Below are 22224 nucleotides of genomic sequence, written 5' to 3' on the forward strand. Positions count from 1 at the left end.
GCATGCCACACTTGCWCTAGAAGGCTCACCCATACTCCATTCGCCACCTTTGCGGAAAGAATAGCTCCTTCTCCCTGGAGAGAGCTGCCCAAGTCCCTTTCCACCTAAACTGCTGTCTTCCAAACAGAGCTTTTGTTTCCTTTTCAGAGAGAACCTGCTCTGGTGGAAAGCAGCAGCCCTTCCTACCACAAAATATAGGGACAATAGATTCCCTCTCATCGCAAGCACAGGGAGTTGTAAAATGGTTGTTTATTAGTGCCAGAATAAATACGTGTTTCGTGTCAAGCTTCAGCCTGCTTATGTTCCCAAAAGACTCCCGTCAGGTGTACGGGTCAGAGTTTTGCAGTCAGTTCTGGTTCCTTGATGGTGGCTTCCACCCTTTACTGCCATCTACCATCAGTCATGGACACTTCTCTATTCCTCTGGGGCTGTTCTGCATACTTAGACAGTCTCAAGGCTTAGACTGTTGGGTCCCCAAAGAAGGCCCAACACCTGTTGGGGGTGAGTATCCAATATTCTTCCCACACATTGCTGCCATTGTGCAGTTGTCAACATGCAACAACATTACAGTGATTTCCATAAACAGTATCACTAGATTCTTCCTACTGTGTCAGAAGATACTTTTTTATTTGGGAGGGATGGAGCTTCTGTCAGACTCTTGGGATAACAGTATGTCTTCCTTGAAGCCCTGAGCAGTGGAAGATCTGAGGCGTTTCAGGCTGTCAGACCAGGAGTGGGGCATCTGGTGTGGCTTTTTAAAACTTTTTCTTTGTGATTAATAGCTCCCCAGGGATTGCTCTAGTCACCTCAGACACTTGTGAGAAGTGCTGGCTCTTCCCTAGATTCAGCATTAGTTGTGTTCATCCTCCTTTGCGTGGCCTTCTTCTGGTGTGCCTTCCCTCCAGTCTGCTTCCTTCACAGGAAGTTGAGAAAGAACACAGTGCCAAGAGGAATTAAATCAAGGCAGTGCTGGTCCCCTGCTCAGAGATGTCTTCGGCAACAGCAGGAATCTCCTAGGTAGGCCTGCGGCTAATTGGATGAATCTCTCTAGACGAGGTGCACCGAGGCCTTACTGTTCATGGGAGATTTCCCCTTGTTTTGGTCTGCCTTTTGAAGCTGAAGAATGCTACTGCTGCTCTTGCTCTGCAGCCCGACTGCAGAAGGCTGCCCTGTTTGTTTCCCCCTTGGCCACAGATATATTCCTTTGTGGCTTAGGACGTTTCSTTTTTTTTCTACTCTAAGACCCCAGTTCTCAGTGGAACTTTTTATTTATTGCTGACATCCCTTTTTAGGAAGCTCTTTGAGTCTGTGCCCACTTGTTTGCTTTTGCATCCTTCAGTGAACGTGGCCCTTTTGGTGGCTATCCCATTAGTTTGGGAGCATGACAGACGTTCAAGGGTTTAAGGCAGACTTTCTCCTTTGGGCTGTAGGAGTCATGTTATCTGTTTCACTTGTATTGTGAACTGCTTAAAAGAAGAGATTAATCTTTTATGCATGCAGAGTGTTTGCCTTACCTTTTTATCAAGACAGGGCAAAAACTTAAGACTTYCCGTCAGAGTATGGAGGATCTCCGTAGCATTTTTAACTTAACTTCCCCAAGACATGCAGAGCAGCCACCCAAAGCCTCCTTTCCCACCTACTTTGCCATCAGAGGCTACAAGGCCCAGTGCACCAGTCACTTGGAGAGAAAGAGGAGTTCCTTGCCAACAGATATTTGTTGCCTTGTTTACTACAGATATTTCTGGTACCTGTTCACAACCCAGCTGCTTGCCCTCTACCTTTCTAATCCCATAATCACCTAACCTTGGAAATCTGGAGTGGCGAGAAAGTAAAGGTGTGAGGGCTCCCGCCACCCATGTGCACGCTGTTGATGCAGCACATGGTGAAGGGTGGTGAACAAGCTGCCTCTGGAGGCTGCTGGGGCTTGAAAGTCCTCAGTGTAATTTATTATGCATAGTGGAGTGAATGCGCATGTGAAGATCTCAGACAACCTTCAGCTATGGAAAAGAAACCTTGCAATCTGCCTATTGACAGACAAGTGAAATTGAGGCTTATTTTCTCTGTATGTAGTAGGTCAGCCAGACATCAGAAATCTAATAATCTGCAAAATCAAAAAGTAATCTGGTCAAACAATGTGTCTGTACAGCTTTTATAGTAGGCAATGTGTAGCTGACTATACAAAGACTATCTTTTTGATTGTCTTCTGATCACATTACAAAAGTGCACTAAAATCAGTTAGTTTTTGAGCAAAATATTTTACATCTGGAAGYGTTTCGATAACAAATGCAATTAGAAAATCACAAAACACAGTCAGTGCTCCAGATATGTCCCAGATATTGTTTAATTAGGTAGGGAATGCTAATTCGAAGTCAAATGTGACCTTTATAAGTTTCCTGCAACATGTGTGAGACAAGAGGCAATCATGTTTTGTCCCTGCCTCCTCCTTTCATTTGATACAGCATTTATTTTACCAGTGTGTTTTTTTCTTTATCTTTTGCGTAGACTTCTGAGCTCACTGTAGCATGTGTTACATTGCAAATGAAAACAGTGCTACTATGCAGTCCGGAGCTGACAGATCTAAAACCAGAATCCTCCCTGGATAGTCACAGCACAAGAACCCATATAAAGGAGAAAAGATTACTCARTCTCTTCTCTTTATATTTCGTATGGAAATGTGATGTGTTGCTGGTAGGAGCGTTAACAAAAGTAAAAGAAAATCATCGCTGGTTTATTATGATGCCAGTCATTTTGCTTTCCAGAAGTCCTGAGAAGCAACATTTTTTGTGCTGCTCGTTACACTGCTCACATCAGCATCGTGTCTGTGCGTCTGCCAGTTGGGCAGTAAATGGCATAACTAAATATCTATCACATGTGGCTTATTCTTTCATCCTTTGCCAGGTGGAAAGTTGTGCGTGTAATGTTTTGGTGGGGTTTTAGTTTGCTTTTARGGGGTATGTCACAATGTGCTTATGTTACAAAAGGCAAGTGGGTTGAAGGGCAGGGTGACTTTTGTTGATGCTTGGTGCTAGCAGGGTGATCCTGCAGATAGGCAGCACCGGTCGGAGTGATGACTATCACAAGCTGCCTTTCTCGGTTGAGTTGGAGCAAGTCAGGTTTCCAGATTTTGGCACAAGGGCAGATGGTGCTTCTGCTGTAGTAATACTTCTACCTCTTCTCTTGTCACTCCTACCCCTGTGGCTTTATTACTTAACCATACAAAATCATCATGTGTTTGACTTGTGCAGTGCCAAATTGCAAATCAGTAGCTAACGTCATTTTTTTTAATCCATCTAAAAAACTGTAATAATAATAAAAAAAACAGGTAGAGACTAAATTCCTGTGCCTTCAGTTGTGAATAATGATCTAGAAGAAGCCAAGGAAGCAGTGTGGAGTACTCAGTGTGTAACCAACCTGAAGCAGGAATTGAGCCCTTTCTAAGCTGTTAGATACTCAGGCTCCCCAGATGTAATACCCAACTTCATTAGCTCCATATGCAAATATGAGCATCTTTGCTACAGAGAAGCAAAGTGGCTTCAGCTGCAGCTTTAAAGGCAGTGTTCTTGAGTCACTGTCCTAGCAATTTAATTTGTTTCAGAGAGGATTACRAAGCCATGACCAACACTTGACATAACAGCTAATCCTGAAGGGTGTCGGGGGACCCCGTGGGAGATATCCTGGTTGGGTACAGGAGAAGTCAGTACAGGCTCTACCCCTTTCCCTGGTCTTGAGGATCACCCATGTGGAGGGTGGGCACCTTCCCTTCTGCAGGGGCCTCAAAGGAAGCTAAGGAAAAACAGATTGGCATCCTGGATGGCCACCGTAACAGCAGGAGGAGAGGTCGAGGAGCACAGTTAAGTGGATTCTTACCACTAGCTGCAAAGTCCTGGACTTGTCTGTAAAACAGTCAAAATGGCTTGGAAAATTATGTTTTCCRTTAATTTTAGCTTATATGTAAAATTAAATGCAATCTCTAATAATACGCTCGAGGCTCCTTAGYGCTGGCCTGCAATGTTCTGCAGGAAAGGACAAGACTGTAGCTGCTGTTGAGCCAATGAGTGAGAGGAAGAGTTTTGTCCTAGTTAGGGTTACGGCATTTGATCTGTAGTGTTGAAATAGAAAGAATTGCAAAAACCATTTGCATTGGCCCTTAAAATTCATCAGATTGAAACAAATATTTAACTCTTTGTTTACCAGAGATGCTTAAAAGCAGATTAAAAATAAAAGCTCAYGATGTAGTTTTAGGAAGTATCCTATTCGGTTTTTAATTTCAGAAATACCACTGACATTCTTAGTAATCATAAATTCTCCYTTTTAAGCCTAAATCATAGATTGGTTACTTGTTCAGATATTTCTTGGAATACTCTTTATGAATTGTCAGCAAGTTTTGGTTAGATATGATAATGTGTATTTATTAATAGATTCATGTGTAGGTGCAGTGATCCATCTTTTTGTATTCTTTTTGTATCTGCAGAAGCAGATATTGATAATTATGTGCTGTCTTAACAAAATAGTTTAAAAATTGAACTAATTTTAAAATAGGAAGAGATTTTGGTTAAAATGTGTTGTCCGTAACTAACACAATCTGAACAATTCATCAGACATCTTTCTGTGCATCGTTAGGTTACCTCTGCTTCCTACATGCAGCTCTCTTTCGATGGCCATCCTCAAAAGCATTTCTGCTTGACCTAATTTATCGAATCATTAAATATATGGGCAASAAGTAAGTAGTATTCCTGAGTGTAGTAGCCTTCAGATCAGGTGTTCCTACACAGCAAGGGTGGGATTTATCTCACCTGGTTTTAGAGTTCAGCAATATAAACGTAAACCTTTCAGATAATTGTCTAGAACCTCTTTTTCCTAGGTAGGGAGAAACAGGAGAAATGAGAGACGCATTTTAGCTGAATGCAGCTCTCTAACAGAGGTCAAATGAGCTGGTCCTGGCAGTGCCTTTTCCTCTCCTTTGACTCTGAAGAAGCTTAGGCAGTTAGCTCAGCTCTAGCCATGTGCGCTGAGGATGGCTCAGGGCAAGCAAGGTGAAGCTTCTGCTTGCTGTGACCACCTGCGTTGAAGACCACTTTTCCAGTGTAGGACATCTCCCTCTGTTTTAGCTTAAAATAAATTAAAAAATCCATTTAAAATGATGGGCTCTGCTCTGCTGTGTTTAAAATGTTGGACTCTGCCAAAGGATTCTTGCTCGATTCAATTATATTGGGTTTTGGCCCTGACTGATTCTTTTTCACTTGCCAGTTTAACTGTAGACCTTCAGTTATACTTTACTGTGGCTTTCTCGGTCTTTAAATACAAGTAGGCTTCTGATTGTTTAACAGCATCTTTCTTATCAGGGTGCAGGCATGTGAGCACACCACCGCAGTATAAATGAGGGTGTGAGCTAGGTGTGCGTCGCCTACTGTGCAGTAACCACCTGCGTGCATACCCTTGCTGCCAGGGTAAATGCCCGGTAGCGTATTCCTCTTTTATTAAGCGATAAGCACATTGTATTTACTACTGGGTAGGAGCAAGTACACGTGCTGTAGCTGACGTGCTGTAAATACACACCCTGATTTATCCCGCGGTAGTTTGTTTATGTGCCCATCTGCTAAGACACAGCCGAAGCGTTTCATTATGGTGTTGAGGCAAGGCTTAATCAGTTTACACGGAACTTYTTTTTTAGGTTTAGACTATTACAACAAACCTGATTATTAGGTTTTTACTATGTTAATCGCAAGAATTTACATTAGTTATTTCTTTTTATAGTTTTGACAATATAAAGACTGAATATTAAGCATAGTAATAGCTTTTTTGGTGATTTCTTTACCTTCCTTTCATCCCGTTTCAGTGCAGTGCCTCATTTACACTTATTTCATGCTCATTTTTGACTGCATTCTGAAACTGAAATTTAGTGTAACAACTTGCAGTGTATGTGAGAGGTTTAAGTACTGTATGTGCTGCTGCTTTAATACTAAGTTGCATCAGGTTGCTGAAGGAATAAGAAAGTGCAAACCTAACCTAGAATTAAAGAAACTTTTAATATAATTTTCTGAATAATCACTGCAGGGAAATCCTGCAGACGCAAGCACTGTGCGTAGTCATAAATGTGTCTGCCAGTTAGGACTGGTAGTTTTCTTTGGCAAAGAACAATTTTATTTTGTTTCACCCTATTGAGCTCACCCTCAATCCCAGAGGAGAGATTTACCTCCCAAGCGTCCACGTTGTGTTTAAGGACGATTTCGATTATTTTATGCTGTTATTCCAGTTGATCCCTTTTTGTTTCTTCCTTACTGCAGAGAAATGAGCCATCAGTTCAGAAGTAGACCCTTAGAAATAGCACAAAAGAGAATATGTTCACAGAGTCTTTGCAGTTCAAACCTGAAGAAAAAATCAGAAGCAATGAACTAGAACTCCACAGTCCTGCCTCAAGTGAAAACTTCCTGGTCCCTGGTAGCTCTCGGTTGCTTGCCCAAGGATGAAGGTCATCCCTGCTCTGAGAACTTGCCCTGGCTCGGGGACTGGGCACTAGTCSGCGGTACAGCAGGGGAGAGCTACTCCTTGCGGCTGTGCTCCACCTTCCTGCTCAGCCCCGAGGGGCTCCTGTGCAAATTATAGATTATAGTGGCTCATGCTACCTGTGGTTGGGTTTTCCATCACCTTGGCTATGCTGATGCTCTGGAGACAGGGTAAACTGGAAGTGTACTTGTAGAGAATATCTACAATATTGTGGCACGGGGATTTGTATCATTTGCTATCCAGTAACCATTTGCTTTTATGTAATGTTCTTTCTATAGTGTCTGTTACTCTACCAAACTGCATGGAACTACGGTTTACTAATAACCTTYTGCCATGTAGCTCAAATAATAGATGATTAGTTTGATTATCTGTCTCTTTAGGGTTAATTTAAATTCATTTTTACTAGGAAACTGTGTGTTTTTACCAGGAGCAGTTAACAGTGAAAATATGTATTTTGAAATATAATTTACTGAGCAAACCTAATAACTGATTTTAGTTCAGTTCTTTTAAGAAATGAAAAGAGCACCTACTTGCTATCACCATATTTTGATATCCAGTAAAAGTCATTTTATTATAAAATTTTCGATATCTTTTTTCTGTATTAAAAGCTCAAATAAATAATTAAGGACATTTTGTTAGGATACAAATTAGTCAGTAGGTTGGAAAAATGTTTTAAAATCTGTTGTGATACATAGATATGACAAATAAGAGAACTGATAACTAATGTGGTTGGAAGAGCTTTGGTAAGTGAGAAAATTAAATCTCTTCAATATACCCTAGATGAAATGGCTTCCTTCTGAAAGGCCTATTTTTGAATAAACAAGGTAGTGCTGTAAATAAATAAAAGCATAAAATTTCATTTGAGGCCAGAACTTTATGTATTGAGAAATATGAAGGAAAACTTTTCAAATAAGCCCTTAAAACATAAAGATCTGAAAAAATGGTTTCAAACTTTTTTGTTAAATCTGTTTACTGTTTGTTTTTGTTTGTTTTTGTGATTTGGTAGAACCGGATGCTGAAATAGCTTCATCTTCAAAGCCAGAAGAAAGTTTCTATGCTGACAATTACAATCCCTTTAAAGATGATGATGCCCCAGAGTATTTGAACCCATTTGATGAGCCAGATCCTGAGCCTGAAACATTTGTAACCATAAGAGATTCTCCTCCACAGCCTGCAAAAAGGAAAAATGTCAGACCAGTGGATATGAGCAAATACCTCTATGCAGATACCTCCAAAGCTGAAGAGGAAGAGCTAGATGAGTAAGTACAATTCTTGATCTTTCAGCAATCTTGGAAGCATTAGTGGAATCTCTGGCTTAATCTTGAGGTGTATTGGGTTCAGYCATGGGGATCCTTAATCATCTCCTCAGGACAGACTGATCTTCAGCTCAGCAACAGGAAATCCCATACCCCCAAGTCATGCTGTTCAGCTGTACAGCTGAACATGATCAGTTAGGAAACATTTCTTTGCCTCCTTGATAGCAAATTCCTTGATAGGGAACAAATCTGTATACCTTTTTGCCGCTTCATGCCCTRCAGTTGCAAATGAGCTAAAAAGGAAGGTGCAGCAGAGCTTGGTCCTTCCTGTCTTTTTGTCATCATTTCTTGCCACATAAAATAATAAATTCTGTTAATGAGAATGGAAGGTCTTTTTAGATGGGTGCAATATGTTTAAAGGCAGAGCTTTGTGCAATCTGCTTAGCACATTTTTGGGTGTCTCATAAAACTGCATCTCCATGTGGGAAAGATAACACCACATATACTTTCTTAAGTTGTTTCTTTTATCCTAACCACACATTTAAACTTTTATAAACCAGCACTGGCTACCTTGTATTATAGTAAAGGAGGCCAGTAAAAATGAGAGCTTTTTGCAATAGCTGTGCAGCTTGGGAGGTTTGAAGGTATTTATTTACTGCTTGTTTGTGGTTATTAGTCAGCAGCCACACCACTCCTGAAACAGTTTATGGTTATTACACATGAGCAATTTTACAGACAACAACTGTAATTAACTTTTAGTTTTAAAAGTACTTAATGAGATTTATCATGGCGTGACATTTACATTATTTTAATATTTAATATTAATACAGGTGTCATATCATCAACTTCATGTTTGCTCTGTTTRTAGCTGTGCTCTAGGAAATTGAAGAATTCCCATGCACTCTAATAGAAATGTATAAAGGACCCTGCAGGGCTTTTTCCTTTTCAAGTTCTGTGGCTATAGATTTGTTGATGATGTTGTTTGTTCTGTGAAAAAATGGGCATTAGGGAATGATTTCTATGCCAGCTCCATTCATCCAGGGACTCTGTGAACAAACAGCACTGGCTGCTGTTTCTTCAGACCACAGTGCGCTTGCACCGTGGATGGTCGCAACAGGCATCCCGGGTCGCGCGCTGATCAGCGCAGTCTGCAGAGAGAGATTATATGTCTACTTTACACCTCCAAATGCGGGTATAGAGAACAGCACAGCCTGAGGTGAAGTGTGGAAGGAGCAAAAGCTACATGGATGGGCAAGTGAAGAATTGTCTATTTTATATTTATATTCTCATTTCCACACAAACAAATCTGTGCCAAAAGATCTTGCAGCAGTGTCCTAAAGGGCAGCCTGTTTTTTCCTGTGCATGGGACTGTAGATTTCACTAGCGCTTTGTTACAGCAGCCGCCTTTTGATTTTCATGATCCTACTTGTTTAATTCTTTTTACAAGAGTAAAGATTAAACTCCCTGTAGATGGATTCTACTTAAACAAAGCTGGTCTATGATTTCATTTTTGATGGCATCGTCCCATGGAAAGATGGAAGGATAAGGCATCAAACAGCACTGTAAAAGTTTTCTGCGTCCAAGTTTTAACACTCTGACCCCTATATAGATACCCCTCCCCAATGTCCTCACACCTTACTGGCATGTCATGTCATTGGAAAAGACATGAAGACAATTTGTTAAATATATTGAGTAGAAGTGTGACAAGGATAACTTTTGAATCTCTATTCTATCCTGGAAGGAAAAATGTAATAATACAGCTCCAGTTTAGGAATACTGGACTGAATCAGACCTCCAAGCGCTATTACTTCTGGCCTCACGGCAGTAATTTCAAACTCTTCGGTAGGAAGTTTCTGCTAAGGGTATGTATGGTATGATGAGCACAAAAGGGAGGATTTTCAGTGGCAGTGCCAGTATGCGTGTGCTGTGAATCATGAGGCTTTATGTCCAGACGCATTTTGTTTCTTAGCTTATGTGAATATTGATGCTTTTATTAGCTGCATAAGTGGCTAATCTTTTTCCAAATCCTATTAAAGCCTAGACTTTACTGTCAATTTGTGGCAGAGTTCCACAAGCAAACAAGGTATTATATGAAATGTATTTCTTTTTATTGATTGTAAGTTAGTTACCTTTCAGATTTGTTACACAGTCCCTTCTGTTGGCATATGAGAGCAACAATTCTGATTTAGCCACCATAAACCATTTGTCGTTTTATGCATCTCTAGCATATTCACCATTACCTGTTGCTTGTCTCAATTAATTGGCGCTAACTTTTTCAATCTCTCTTCGTACAGCAGCCTCTTCATGTCTGTAATCATTTTCATCGCACGTCTCTGGACCCTCTTATTTCTTCTACTGTATATCTATTTTAAGATGTGTTGACTTGGCCTGAGCAGTGCACTCAAGACAAAGTTGAACAACTGAGTCATCTCACGGCACTAAAAAACTTCCATATTCTTTTCAACCTCTCTCCTAACATCTTCTCTTTTGATTTTTGTTCTTGTGGTTTGGTTTGGGTTTTTCATCACTTTTGACTACCATTGGGCCAGGGCTTTCCCATGGAGTGGTTGGAACCTGATAAATGGGAGGCCTGAGGAGTAGAAGGCTCCTGAAGGACATGTACCATCTCTCAGGAAATACAATGCATTTTATCCCTGCGACGTAAAGGTTTTGTTGGAGTTTGCTTTACACGCTGCTTGGCATTCTCCTCTTCTACTTTGGGTGGAACGTGAGGCTTGTCCTGGGAGCGTGGACACCTCACTTAMAGCCGGGACTCTGCTTGTTGCACTTTGGCGAGGAGCTAGTTCTCATTCTGCCCTCCAAACTTGCGCAAAGTGCCCCGAGATCTGAACTCTGGTTCCAGTTTTGTAACAAACTCTTAGTAATCTTGGAAAAGATACTTGTCCTCTGTGCAGGGTTTACCTTAGGTAATTGGCTTAATTGAAACCTGTTTCAGTAGTGGTTGTGCAGATAACGTAAGATTTCAGAACATGCATAAGCGAAGCGTAATCACAAGCATAGGTGTAATAAGGCATTGCATGGTGGAGATGGACCCAGATGTGCCATTAGATATATGCTGCTGTAAAACTACTGTCTCAGAACATATTTCCTCTGGCTAAATTTTCATATCTGGTGAGAGATAAGGAACACATTTTCCTTTTATTAGTTTGGGTATTGAAATGTTAGAGTAAAATTCTGCTTGTGCCTTTTTTTTAAATTTATACATTAAAATGTTGGGTAACTATTAACGTTACATCAAAATGTTAGGTAACAATCAATAAAGAACAGGTTGCTGTGCTAATTTGAGTTTAATACCTTGCAAGTAGCACAGTTCACAGCTATTTTAAGTATAATGCTTTCAACCTTAGTATTTCTGTTTGGTAATAACCTGTTCTTTTAACTCTGGCACACTAACAACTGCGTTTTTCCTCCTCAGTAAAATGATGATATTTTTTTTATACAGTTAACCAGAAATGCAGATCCAAAGCATTTTTAAATTGGTCAGAATAAAACTTGCTTTCAGATATTACTTGGCTCTGCAGCGTCTTATCTCATTAATCATTGCATGGCTTAGAATAATGTTTTCCAGTTGGAAAGACTACTAGCTGCCGCTGGTTGAAGCTGGCCGTTAGGACGGAAGCCGCAAGCTGCCGCGCTGCCAGGGACTGCCCAGTGCTGCGAAGTCGGTCAGGCTCTTGTGTGTGTGAGGGGAAGTTTTTTAAAATTTTGCAGTGGACAGTCTGGTATCTCTTTAGGTGAATCCAACTGAATACCGTAACTGAAGCAAAAAGCGAGCGAGCTAAGCTCAGAAAAGAGTGCATTGATAGTTTTCAGCTAAGACGTTTTTTTCCACTATACTTTTCCTGTGTTTTCTTCCACACGTAGCTGTGTGGAAGTCCTTGGACCAAATTTTGATACATTACCTGATGCCACTGACTTCAAAACCAGGTTTATAGTCTGAGAACCGGGGCGGGGCGGGGGGCTGTTGTCTGTGTCAAACTGAATTTCTTATCCTCCTTTCGCTGCCGCCCCGCGTGCAGGGGAGCGCCCAGCCGCGGCCACCGACCTCCTTGGGTGAGACCGCCCCGAGCTGCCAGCGCCCCGGGCGCCTGGCGTTTGCCGGGCAGCAAGGTGGGAGCACCTGGAAGCTGCCTTCAGTCAGCAGGCGGGTGATTTTAGCGTTGGTCATGCCTTTCTCTTCCCCGTCTGGGGTTTCTCTGTAGTGAGCGGCAGCAGGTTCCCGGGAAGGGCTGGAGGTTTCCTGCCAGGCCTTCTCTCAGGCGGTTCGGTAGGCTTTGCCTTTCAGCACCGGGCTTGTTTTCTGCAGCGTCACTTAGTAACTGCGTGCTCCTAGTCGCGGAATAGAGGCCGGGGCAAACCGCATTTAAAACAAATTCTAAAAGCGGTCTATGAGACTGAAAGAAATATTAAAGTGTACGAATCTGAGAAAAATTGTTGGTGTTGTGTGCGAGGGAACTGGAGGGATATCTGATCTTTTCATTTGGCCCAAACTTTAGCATCTTAGTCATTTAAAAACGGGSTGTGCTCGGTTGCCTCTGTGCTCCCGAGAGGAAGCGTGCGGATGGCTGGAGCCGCGCAGGCTCACGGCCCGCGTTGTACGCGCCGCTGTTTCCGTCCGGCCCTGAACTCAACGGGCCGAGCGTGTGTGTCCTGACGAGTTGCACTTCATACAGTTGCACGCAGACCGGTCTTTGGGGCTTGCAGTGACTTCATTGCGTAAACACAGGTCAACGGAGACACGGTAAATACGTCTTGCAGGAAAACATGGAACAGAGGGGGATAAATTAACCTATCAGATAGTTTTGTAAGTAAAGGTCCATTTTTCAGGACAGACTGGAAAACATGAAAAATGAAGTTCATGAGTAAATCATTTTGGCATGAAGAAGGTTCCCATTAAATATCCTTAGCAGAATATACCATTCCTGTCTATTTTAGGTGCATAGGAGAAGCCGTTATGCTGCATGCAACAAGTATCAGCTGGTGGCATCAAACTAATAGATGAAATTTTGAAAAGCCAAGAAAATACTCATTTAGGGTGGTGCAAATGTAGAGCTGRAATGTGAATGCCAAAGTTTAGAACGACAGGCCTTTGGAGTGCATCCATCCTAGAAGATGTTTACTGTGTTTCGTAAATCTGTGAAGTAATAAAAGCACTTTCAAATAAGACAGATTACAGCTACTGATACCTGTAGAGAGATTGTTGTTTTCTTAACGCTATTCCCTTATCCAAAGGGTGTTTTGAAATGATTATTTGCTACGGAGATTAAAATATACTTGAYATGAATTGCAGACCTACTGAGGCCAACATTTTCAGACTCGGATGGCCTGGAGGGAGGCTTCTAAAGCTGCGTTTAAATATGCAAGTAAAAGTGGCCTGATTCTCAGCGCTCGTTTATGCCACCACCAGCAACTTCATTCAAAGCTATTGGTCTTGAGCACATCTGTAAATCAGATCACTCTTGCTTAGGTAACCTGGTATATTTGACGAGCTGGCTTGCTGTAATTTATTTTATATTTTTTAAAATAAAATTTATAAAAATTCTGCTCTAACGTGGTTTTAACTATGGTAGCTCACTTAAACATATGAAAAAGTAGCATTTCAAAGCATGTAAAAACAAAACATTTTCTTATATGGGTTAATAAATACATCTTTGTCATCCAGTCCTCTAAACAATGCTATTTTCATTGCGAGTTTCAAGTTTGAGTTCTTTGATAGCAAAGAAATATATTTCCCTTCTTTTAATTAGATCAAATCCATTTTATGAACCAAAATCAAGCCCTGCTTTAATTAAAGCTGCTCCACTGCAAGAACCAGAGAAGAAGATGAAAAGAAAGGCTCCTGAACCACCAAACCTCTTGCCAAAGACAGAGACAGGAATGAGTGAGAACATGTCAGCTATTCCAGCATCGAAGGAGCTTTCTTCTTCTCCTAAGGTAGGCTTTTCATACTAAAATTTTGTCTTTATTGTTAAAGCTACCATTATGTGTATTGTAGACATCCTATTTATTTCTGCAGGCCTTCTTAAGAGCTTTGCTTATACTTAATAAGGTGTCGGCTCATCTCTATTCACTTACTGGTTCATAGGGAGAGAGCAGCGGTAGGAGCTTGTATTTTTTCTTTAAGGATTTAATGGCAACAGTGTCAGCAACTGCAGTTTCAAAGAAAAGAGTCTTCTAGTAACAAATGTTACAGGCCAGCTGGATATACTATTGAGAAGGAAGAAAATCATGATGAACAATACTTTGTCTTGATCTATTGTAATGTCACTAAGCCTTGCCCCTGCTGAAGAGCCTGTCTCCACATTTCTGTCATAAATCTGGGTTTTAAGAGCTTAGTACTTGATACTGTTTATTTGTATTAGGGTTTATATTTGTCCAGTGCCATCGTTATGTGGAAGTACTTTTTAAAAGTCACAGCCTACTTTAAATCAGATTAACAGGGTTTTTTTGGGAATGTCCGGACCAAGCATAGATGTATATGTACATACATCTGTTTCTCAAGCTGAAAATAGGGATTAACTTTTGTTGAAGAGGGCAATGAGCAGAGCAGATATTTCAGGACGCAATAGCTGAATTGCAGCGCCAGCGTTTCAGCAGTTAGCACCCCTTGTGCATCTTTACACAAATCAAGCATTTCGTAGTGTGTATTGATGAGATCTTTTCAAAAACAAATCTGGAATTTGCTTACTGCTTGTTTTTAAGGATAGGAAGCTGAGGACAGAAAGCTTCCTTTCCAGCACAGCTCTCCCAACTTATATGTATTATCATCTGTTTTCCCTTGAATTGGTGTTGAYATACATTCATTTAAGAGTTGAATGAAACTACTTGTCGTTCTTATCATTTTGTTGCTTAATTAGTGAGATAGATTGCTGACATGTCCTTGTCGCTCCCGGCTCTGACCTTACTGACATCCTAGCACTCAGGGTGAAGAGCCTGAGACCAGAAATCTAATCTATGTCTTTTCATAGCGAAATAAAACAACACTGAGAAGTCCACAAGCACAATTCACAGGTTATTCTTAATATGCAAAACCACAACTAAAGAAATATTAAATCAAAGTATAGAAGTTTTATAATGCACTGTGATGGAATTAGATCCCATTTACCAGTGTTTCTGTTTGAAGAATTTCACCTATTATTTGATTTTTAGTCAAAGTGGTCAAAGTTATTAATAATAATAATAATAAAGCGGTATTACAAGGCAGAGAAAAGACATCTGTGTAAGAGGTTTGGAAGASACGTTATCTGCTCATTTGATGAAGGTCGTGCCCTCTTTGCTTGTTGTTTGGGAGTTTATTTTACAGGTCTGCATCCTTGGAAGTACATCTCACTGCTTTATTTCATGCTTTTGTGATGCTGAAATAAGTTACTACTGCTGGTTAGGTTACTGCTGGTTTGGTCTACCGCAGACTAAGTTCTAGGTTGTCTGGAGCTGGAATTGAATAAGAAAAGGTGCAAGATTCAGCTTGCTGAGAAGAGTGTGCAGTTGGGAACATGGGCCAGTAGGTCCTACTATTACGCAGGGTGGTAATCTATCTCCTAATCCTTCGGTGCATGCTGATTTGCAGCCCACCTTGCTGCCCCAGAATCCCAATCTTTTACAGGCTTTTGAAGAACCATTAGGGAAGGTTCCAAAGCAGCTACTACATCCTGGTTTATTATATTACAGCTAGAGTGGAAGGTTTTGCTGACGGGGTGTATTAAAATATTGTACGATCGCTTACCATTCTGAAAGCACAGTCGCTCCTGTGTTTGAATTATTTTGTTCTAAGCTGATAAAATTCTAATAACTTTAGTTCAAAAGCACTTTACTTGGAATGATTCCTGAAGTTCAGAAAACTACTACCTTTTAATAGAAAGGAAAATTAAACTATTTGCTCACACCTTAATACAAAATAGTGCTGAGACAGGGCTTGGGCTGTTGGCACATCTTGTTTGTGTATTACTCAAGAAGAGTGTCAATGTTTAGCAACTCTGAAACACCTCCCATCAAAGGGTATGGGTGCTATGCAAACATTAACTTAGCACACGCCCTTGTGTGGGGGCAATAGTCCCATAAGGGTAAACTTAGGTAAATGGAGGTTAAGTAACTAAACTTACTAAGTGATTTGTCCAGGTTTGCCAGGCACAGAAAGCCTTTGAGAGAACTACGGGCAGAACTCAAGTGTCCTGACACGTTCTGGACCCTGTCTTGGTTATCTTCATAGCAGCTAGTTGCAGGACAGAAATGCTAGTCCTCGGACTACGTGAACAGAGCATTATTATTGGAACTTCACAGCTTCCTGAGCTGCAGGAAAAAAAGGCTCCAAAAAGGCTGCTGCAAATTTTTGAGATATTTGGAGATCGTTTTTCCTTTCTGTGCTAATATTTTTTATCACATTCCTTTACACAGAAAATAAAAATGCTGTCAATGCCATTTATTAATATTTGTAGATCTCAAAGATTATAAGGATAATTGTAAGTTATTCTTGAAAAGATTATTTGATACATGACAGGTTACTGCTCAAGATGCAGGTTTCAAATACTCGAAATTGTGTTACTCTACAAAATAACAGTTAGATTTTGAAAATAATAGTGTAGTTCTTAGCAACATAAATACCGATTTAAAAGTAGGGCAAAGAAGGATGATACTTCTTTAAGCATACACCCAAGAAACAAATCCAGCAGGTGTGGCTGGACACCGAAGCTACTTCATTCAGTATTCAGCTATGATGAGCCTTCTAGCATTGGCACCCAGGATAAGGAACACTGTCACAGAAATCCAGTTATGTTTGCTGTTGAAACATTGTAGCCTGAATCCAGCACTTTACCATTACCCAAGCAGTGGTAGAAGATGTTTCTAGCCTGAGGAATGTCTGACTTCCCACACATTTTTTTTTTTTGGGGGGGAGGGTATATTTTCTTAATATATAACAGCAATGTTTGTGGTAATAAAAAAGAAGAATTAAACAATTTTTAGCAGTCAGCAGTCTTGAACGTGTCTCATTTGAGAAAAGGCTTATGCTAATTCATCTACATGGATTGTAAGAACCGTTTTTCTAAGGGAATTTTATGATCAAAAACTGAATATGCGTGCTAGATTTCCCTGGAATCATACCCGCATTTAATTACMCCTATAGTTGCCACTGCAAATCAGRCTCCCCCTCGATCTGTTGTTCAGAGGTGCAGTATAACTCTGCATAAAAATTTCTTATAAAACTAGGCAGAACATTCCAGAAAACATGTTCTTATCTGGTGGTATTTAGCATCGTGCCTGGTATCTCCAGGATAAAGAGGGTACTCCAAGGCACAGTCAGCAGCTGATGACTCTTTCAAGTCATCAACTTGTTGATGAGTTCTTTCAAGAACTCAACAGTCAGTGAAGATAGAACATGAGACCAATAAATGGACATTAACTTCAGCAGCCATGAAAATGGTGGAAGTAGAATTTGAAGCAAAGACTAGATGTTTTATGCAGACTGACATGAAAACTTACTGTCCAAATAGTTACAGGTGACTGCTGGACAGAAAGATGCGTAGTGATGTGAAATACAGACAGTATTTAACCTTTGTTTTTTTCCTTGAAATGCTTGTTCTCAGGCATGTAGAGTACATGTGCCTGAGGCTGCAGGGGGCTGACAATCCCCGTGAGCAGCCAAGGCTGACCGGCATTCCGTTCGCTCCGAGATACGGGTCTAGAGTAATGAYACGGGCGACAGTGATAGCCGTCACCGGATCTTCCGTTCCTCTGGGGCTTGCCGTTAGCCTCTTTCCTCTCCAAACACGTTGCCCTGCTCAGTGCCTCCTTACTGTTCCGTAACAAAATTCAGATGTTGGGGGTTGGACTAGATGATCTCCAGAGGYCACTTCCAACCTTACTGATCCTATGGTTCTGTGAAAAGAGTACCAATGACRCTGTTTCTGCCTGCCACAAACATGAGGGGTTTAGCCTACTTTAGGTTGGCTGAGGTCACGAGGACTAGCATAAGCTTAGGGTCTTGCCCCTTTCGTATTAATTCTGTGCAGGGGACACCTCTGGTTCTCCAGCTGCTGTGAGATCATCCYGCTGGCTGGCTTCTCTTGGCCGTTTCCACCATACCCTCTCTCTGCACTGCCTACCTTACCTGTTTGAAGTGTCTACCTTGCACTGCTTCCTTGATCAGTTAACTGGAGTAGTAAACATTTTCTAGGCATCCTTAATGACTTCCCATTGAAGAGGCCTTTCTGATGGCCCAGTGATCCCCATATAATCCTTCTTGATGAGAAAGGAGCAGTTATCTGTCACACATGACGCAGTATCAAGCTCTCCATAAAGGTTTAGCCAGCTCTTGGCCAATCGTATTAGCTCAGCATTTGCTGTATCTGGTTTGGGAGGAAGTTTGGCTTCCAAATACTATTACATACATGTATTTCCTAGAAGAATACCTTAATTTTTCCTGTCTTTCCTCCCTGTTTTCTGTAAACCAATCTGAGTCATCAAAGAAAGCCTAAAAATTCAGATTTTTGAAGGCCTAGAATTATCACACAGTTAATTATCTTAAATGGCCTTGAAGACTATGATGTACTGTCTATATTTAGACAAGTCTGAAAAACAAACTGAAGCTGTAATTAAGCCCTGCAGTCATCAATCTGCTACAGTGCTGCCCTGCCAAGCTGAAGTGTTGTTGGGCTTGTTACCATCATGCATATCCTACTGTTCTCAACGTGGTTGGATTGCAAGGCTCTGTTTTTCACAGAGGTGATGGAGACTTTAAATTTCCTCTGCTTGTGCTTGACTTTTGGGGAAAAATTGAACAACTTTGGAGTTCAAAATGTGTACTTATGTCAGTGGTTCCCTTTTGTCAGAGCAGTGCATAGCAGGCATGCCTGCATCCATCCCTTTTTCAGTTGATTAAAAAATATGCATGCCACTCAACTTGAAAATATGGTCACAGTGTCTCTTATCGTTCCTGGGTTATGTTGAGTTTATTGGAAACAAAATCCAGGTATCACTCCAGGAGTCAGCAGCTGTGTCTGTAGTGCAGAAGCTAAAGCCATGTGTTTCTGCAAAATCATGAGTTTTACTGCCTCTGTTAGAATGAGGGAGGAGGAATGCTACTGTGTTTATGTGGAGGTGATGAATTATTTACTAGGCCCACAGGAGGAAACATAATCACCCTAATGCCTAGAACAGATATTTTAAAGTGAGAATAGCTTCTGCACTGGGCTTGGTGTTATCCATTCTTTGGAAGGCTGGCATATGCCTTTCCCTTTGGGAAACCATTCTTCAGAAAGGCTTTTCCTGTTACATGATAATTTTGGCTTGTTGCCTGGTTGCAGCCAAGGCCTGGATCCCATTGAAGGCTCGTGAATGTGAAATCTTCAAGGTTTCTGGATACCATTATTGTCATTAAGCTACTAAAAGTCAGTAATTATGCTACATTTGGTGGATCTAGCTTTTGCTCTCATACATCCTTTCTTCAGTCTCCAGGGTCTGGAAACCTGTGTTTGTTGGTGCTAGGCACATGGTTTTTGCAGAGTGGCTGCTGCAGGTACATCAGACTAGTTGCCAGCCCGGGCCTGGTGGCTCACAGAGCGCGCACTCTCACAGTTTTCTATTGGGTTCTCTGCAAAATCACAGTAGATAAGAGGTCTACACTCCAATCTTCCTGATATCTTGGATGGTAAACAATTTTGTAAACGGACATAGAACTGCTGTCAGACCACAGGGACACTTTTTGAATCTGCCCTGGGTCTGTTTAGCTGATTTATGAGTTACACTCAGCAATTGGTGAAAGTATATGGCATCAGGACAGAGTGATAAGTAGGCTTAAATCTGTGATATTAATGTATATACCATTGTCACTGTTGTGAAAGTCATGGTGTTACTGATAGCCATGAAAACATATTTTGGTGYTTGTAACCAAGAACAACTGATGGCCTTTTATATTGGCAGGAAAGGAGAATATGCATTCACGTAATAACCCAAAGCCAATAATAACATTTGTGATTGTCAGTGTCATCATCTAAGGTCTCTCTTTCTTTTTTAAACTAATACGAATGTTTTRCAATGCCCAGTGATAGTCTATGCCATCATGCCAGGCAAGCTCTCTGATGTAAACTCTGCTGAAACATGTAGGAGAAGTGGTGTGCTGTAATTAGAAATATGTATTTTTTTTCTGCATCATGTGTAATAACATCTCTCCATCAGGTCTCCATTGTAATTCATTGTGTATCTGCCGTGCTTTTCGGAGGGTGATTTCTGTCTCATAGGCAGTTTGCCCTTCAAACTGGTCGGCATGATAGCATACAAGAATCACTTCCTTGTGAAAGAAAAGGAGTTCTCGGATGCTTTTCAAGGGAACAAGAAGAAACCTGAAGTTCAAGGCAGAATAAATGTTTAGGCAAGAAAAGATGTGAAACTCACTCTTAGGTGAGTTTAGTGGAAGGGKAGTGAAGTAACATTCTGTACAGTGCCAGGTGCTACTCTCCAAGATTTCAGTCTCAGGTTTTCCATTTTTACTATTTGTAATTACTTCAGCGTTAGGAACCTTATGTGATACAACAGTAGGAAGGGCTCATTTGAAAACACAGGTGGGCAAATCAATACGAGATGCAGTAATGCTGCCAAGCTGAGGAATTATGTTCAATTGCAAATGGTAGATGAAGGAGATCACTCTTTTTCTCTCAAACAAATCTCAAAAGTACCTCAATTATCTATTCACGTCAGAACTTCCTGGCTCTCTGGAACATGTTYGTTAATGATTTTGCTCCTTTCCAGCTTCATGTTAGCTGCAAAGGAATTGTGCAACTCATTTGCATGAGATCTTTGTCAGTTCCTCTGTAGATAGATAGCTCATCCAGCCCAAAGAAGCCTCAGGAGGTAGTGGACAGAATTTTAAGATATCTACTGTTRTGAACTTGTGCAAAAAAAACACTCCGAGAAAATCTGTCTTAGCATGCAGTCCTAAGACAATTTGTCTTTTAATAGGAAGAAGGACAAGCTGTAATGTGAGCAGAGAGATAGTGAGATAATCATATTGAAGCATAGACAGTTCATTAAACTTGCAGCTTTTCAAGTGTTAAGTAATAAGAGGCTCCTTTTTTTTATACAATACTTATAACCATCTCATATTACACTTTGCGTGACTTTTAAATGGTGTTCGTTAGCTTAACTAGCTACGTGCTTTTTGTGCGTTCTTCACCATTAACTAATGTCTGGACTTGTAACAACTTTGACAGAATATGTGCTAGAATAAGAAAGCAACTGTTGTCCTCTTCGCTTCCAAATATAAATTTTCCATATATATTTTTCCATATTGCTGAAGGGTCAGTACAGGCTAAGGAATCTCTTCCTGTTGTCCTCAACTAGGATTTACTGTGCTGTCTTCGATCCCTGTCCCAGCTTCTCACATCCCGCCTGCCCGGCCCTGCCTTGTGCCAGCGCCGGTACCCACTGTGAGTTATGCAAGTACCAGGAGCAGGACACAGCATCAGCCCGGGAATAAAGCGGGATGATCATTTCCAAGGGCAGCACAAGCTTTTGCTGGCAGTGAAACATATGCTTAGTATCTAGGTGATGTGCTGGTTTGAGGAATTTGTGTGTCAGATGACTTATTAATGAGTGAGCAGTGATGCAGTATACCATTTCARATCATCAGATAGCTAAATATTACAACTTCTGGGTATTAGTTCTTATGTTTTTGTTTCATTGTTGACCAGAGTGTGCACTAATTTCTCTATAAATGGGGGAAAAAATGCATACGTGTACACACACATGCCACATATATTTACACACACAGGCACACACATATATTTGTAAATTTTTTAATTAAAATTATTTAATGTCTTACCTGTAGTCCATATTTGGAAATAAATAAAAAAACTGTTGAAGAGAGGCTGTTGCATGTATGACCTACAGAACAGAACCATGATAGGACAGAAAAAAAAAAAGAAACTATCGCAAAAACCGTTTCTGTCTTCAATATGCAGGTATGACCGTGCACGAAAAGGAGTTGTGGATGTAGAGGAGTAAGCGTGTTTATGGATAGACATTGCTGGGGAAAATGAGGAGCCCCTGTTTTACTCYCCCTTTTTAGTTAGAAATCTTGTAAAACTTGATGTAAAAAGTGGTGAGTAACGTGTGGCAACYTAACCATGAGCAGTGACAAAAGAGGCTAGCAGAAGTGGCAACTTTTTACTGTCCTGTAGGACCCAGGAGAGTATGCAAAGTATTGCATGGGTCTATCTGAAAGGCTACTGCTTTCATGCATTGCTTTTCACTTGCATGTTGTTTCCTTAGACTACCAAAGTGATGAGCAGGCAAATGCTTTCTCTGCTGAGCATTGCTTGTTTTGCCCATTCGGTTTTACTATAGCAGTTGTCAGTGTTGATAATGTATTGGATTTAGTTTCTTCATAACCTTGTTTGATTTTTTCCCTTCTCCTCCTAGATGGCTTTATCAATGTATTACAATAAATTGGTGG

The 22224-nt window shown here is 40.8% G+C and overlaps 1 protein-coding gene across 5 annotated transcripts in view; it reads left to right on the top strand.

Annotated features, from left to right (window-relative positions):
• Window positions 1-22224, top strand: part of EHBP1 (EH domain binding protein 1) — a 202393-nt gene that overhangs the window by 88831 nt on the left and 91338 nt on the right. For all 5 annotated transcript variants that reach the window (XM_085308996.1, XM_085308995.1, XM_085308997.1 and 2 more), the window contains exons 8-9: window positions 7511-7763; window positions 13529-13715. In XM_085308996.1, the coding sequence (XP_085165122.1) occupies window positions 7511-7763; window positions 13529-13715 (440 nt within the window). The remainder of the gene's footprint in view (window positions 1-7510; window positions 7764-13528; window positions 13716-22224) is intronic.

This window comes from Rhea americana, unplaced genomic scaffold, assembly GCF_003343005.1.
Source record: "Rhea americana isolate MKP2758 unplaced genomic scaffold, rheAme1 scaffold_289, whole genome shotgun sequence".
In the NCBI taxonomy this organism is placed as follows: Eukaryota; Metazoa; Chordata; class Aves; order Rheiformes; family Rheidae; genus Rhea; species Rhea americana.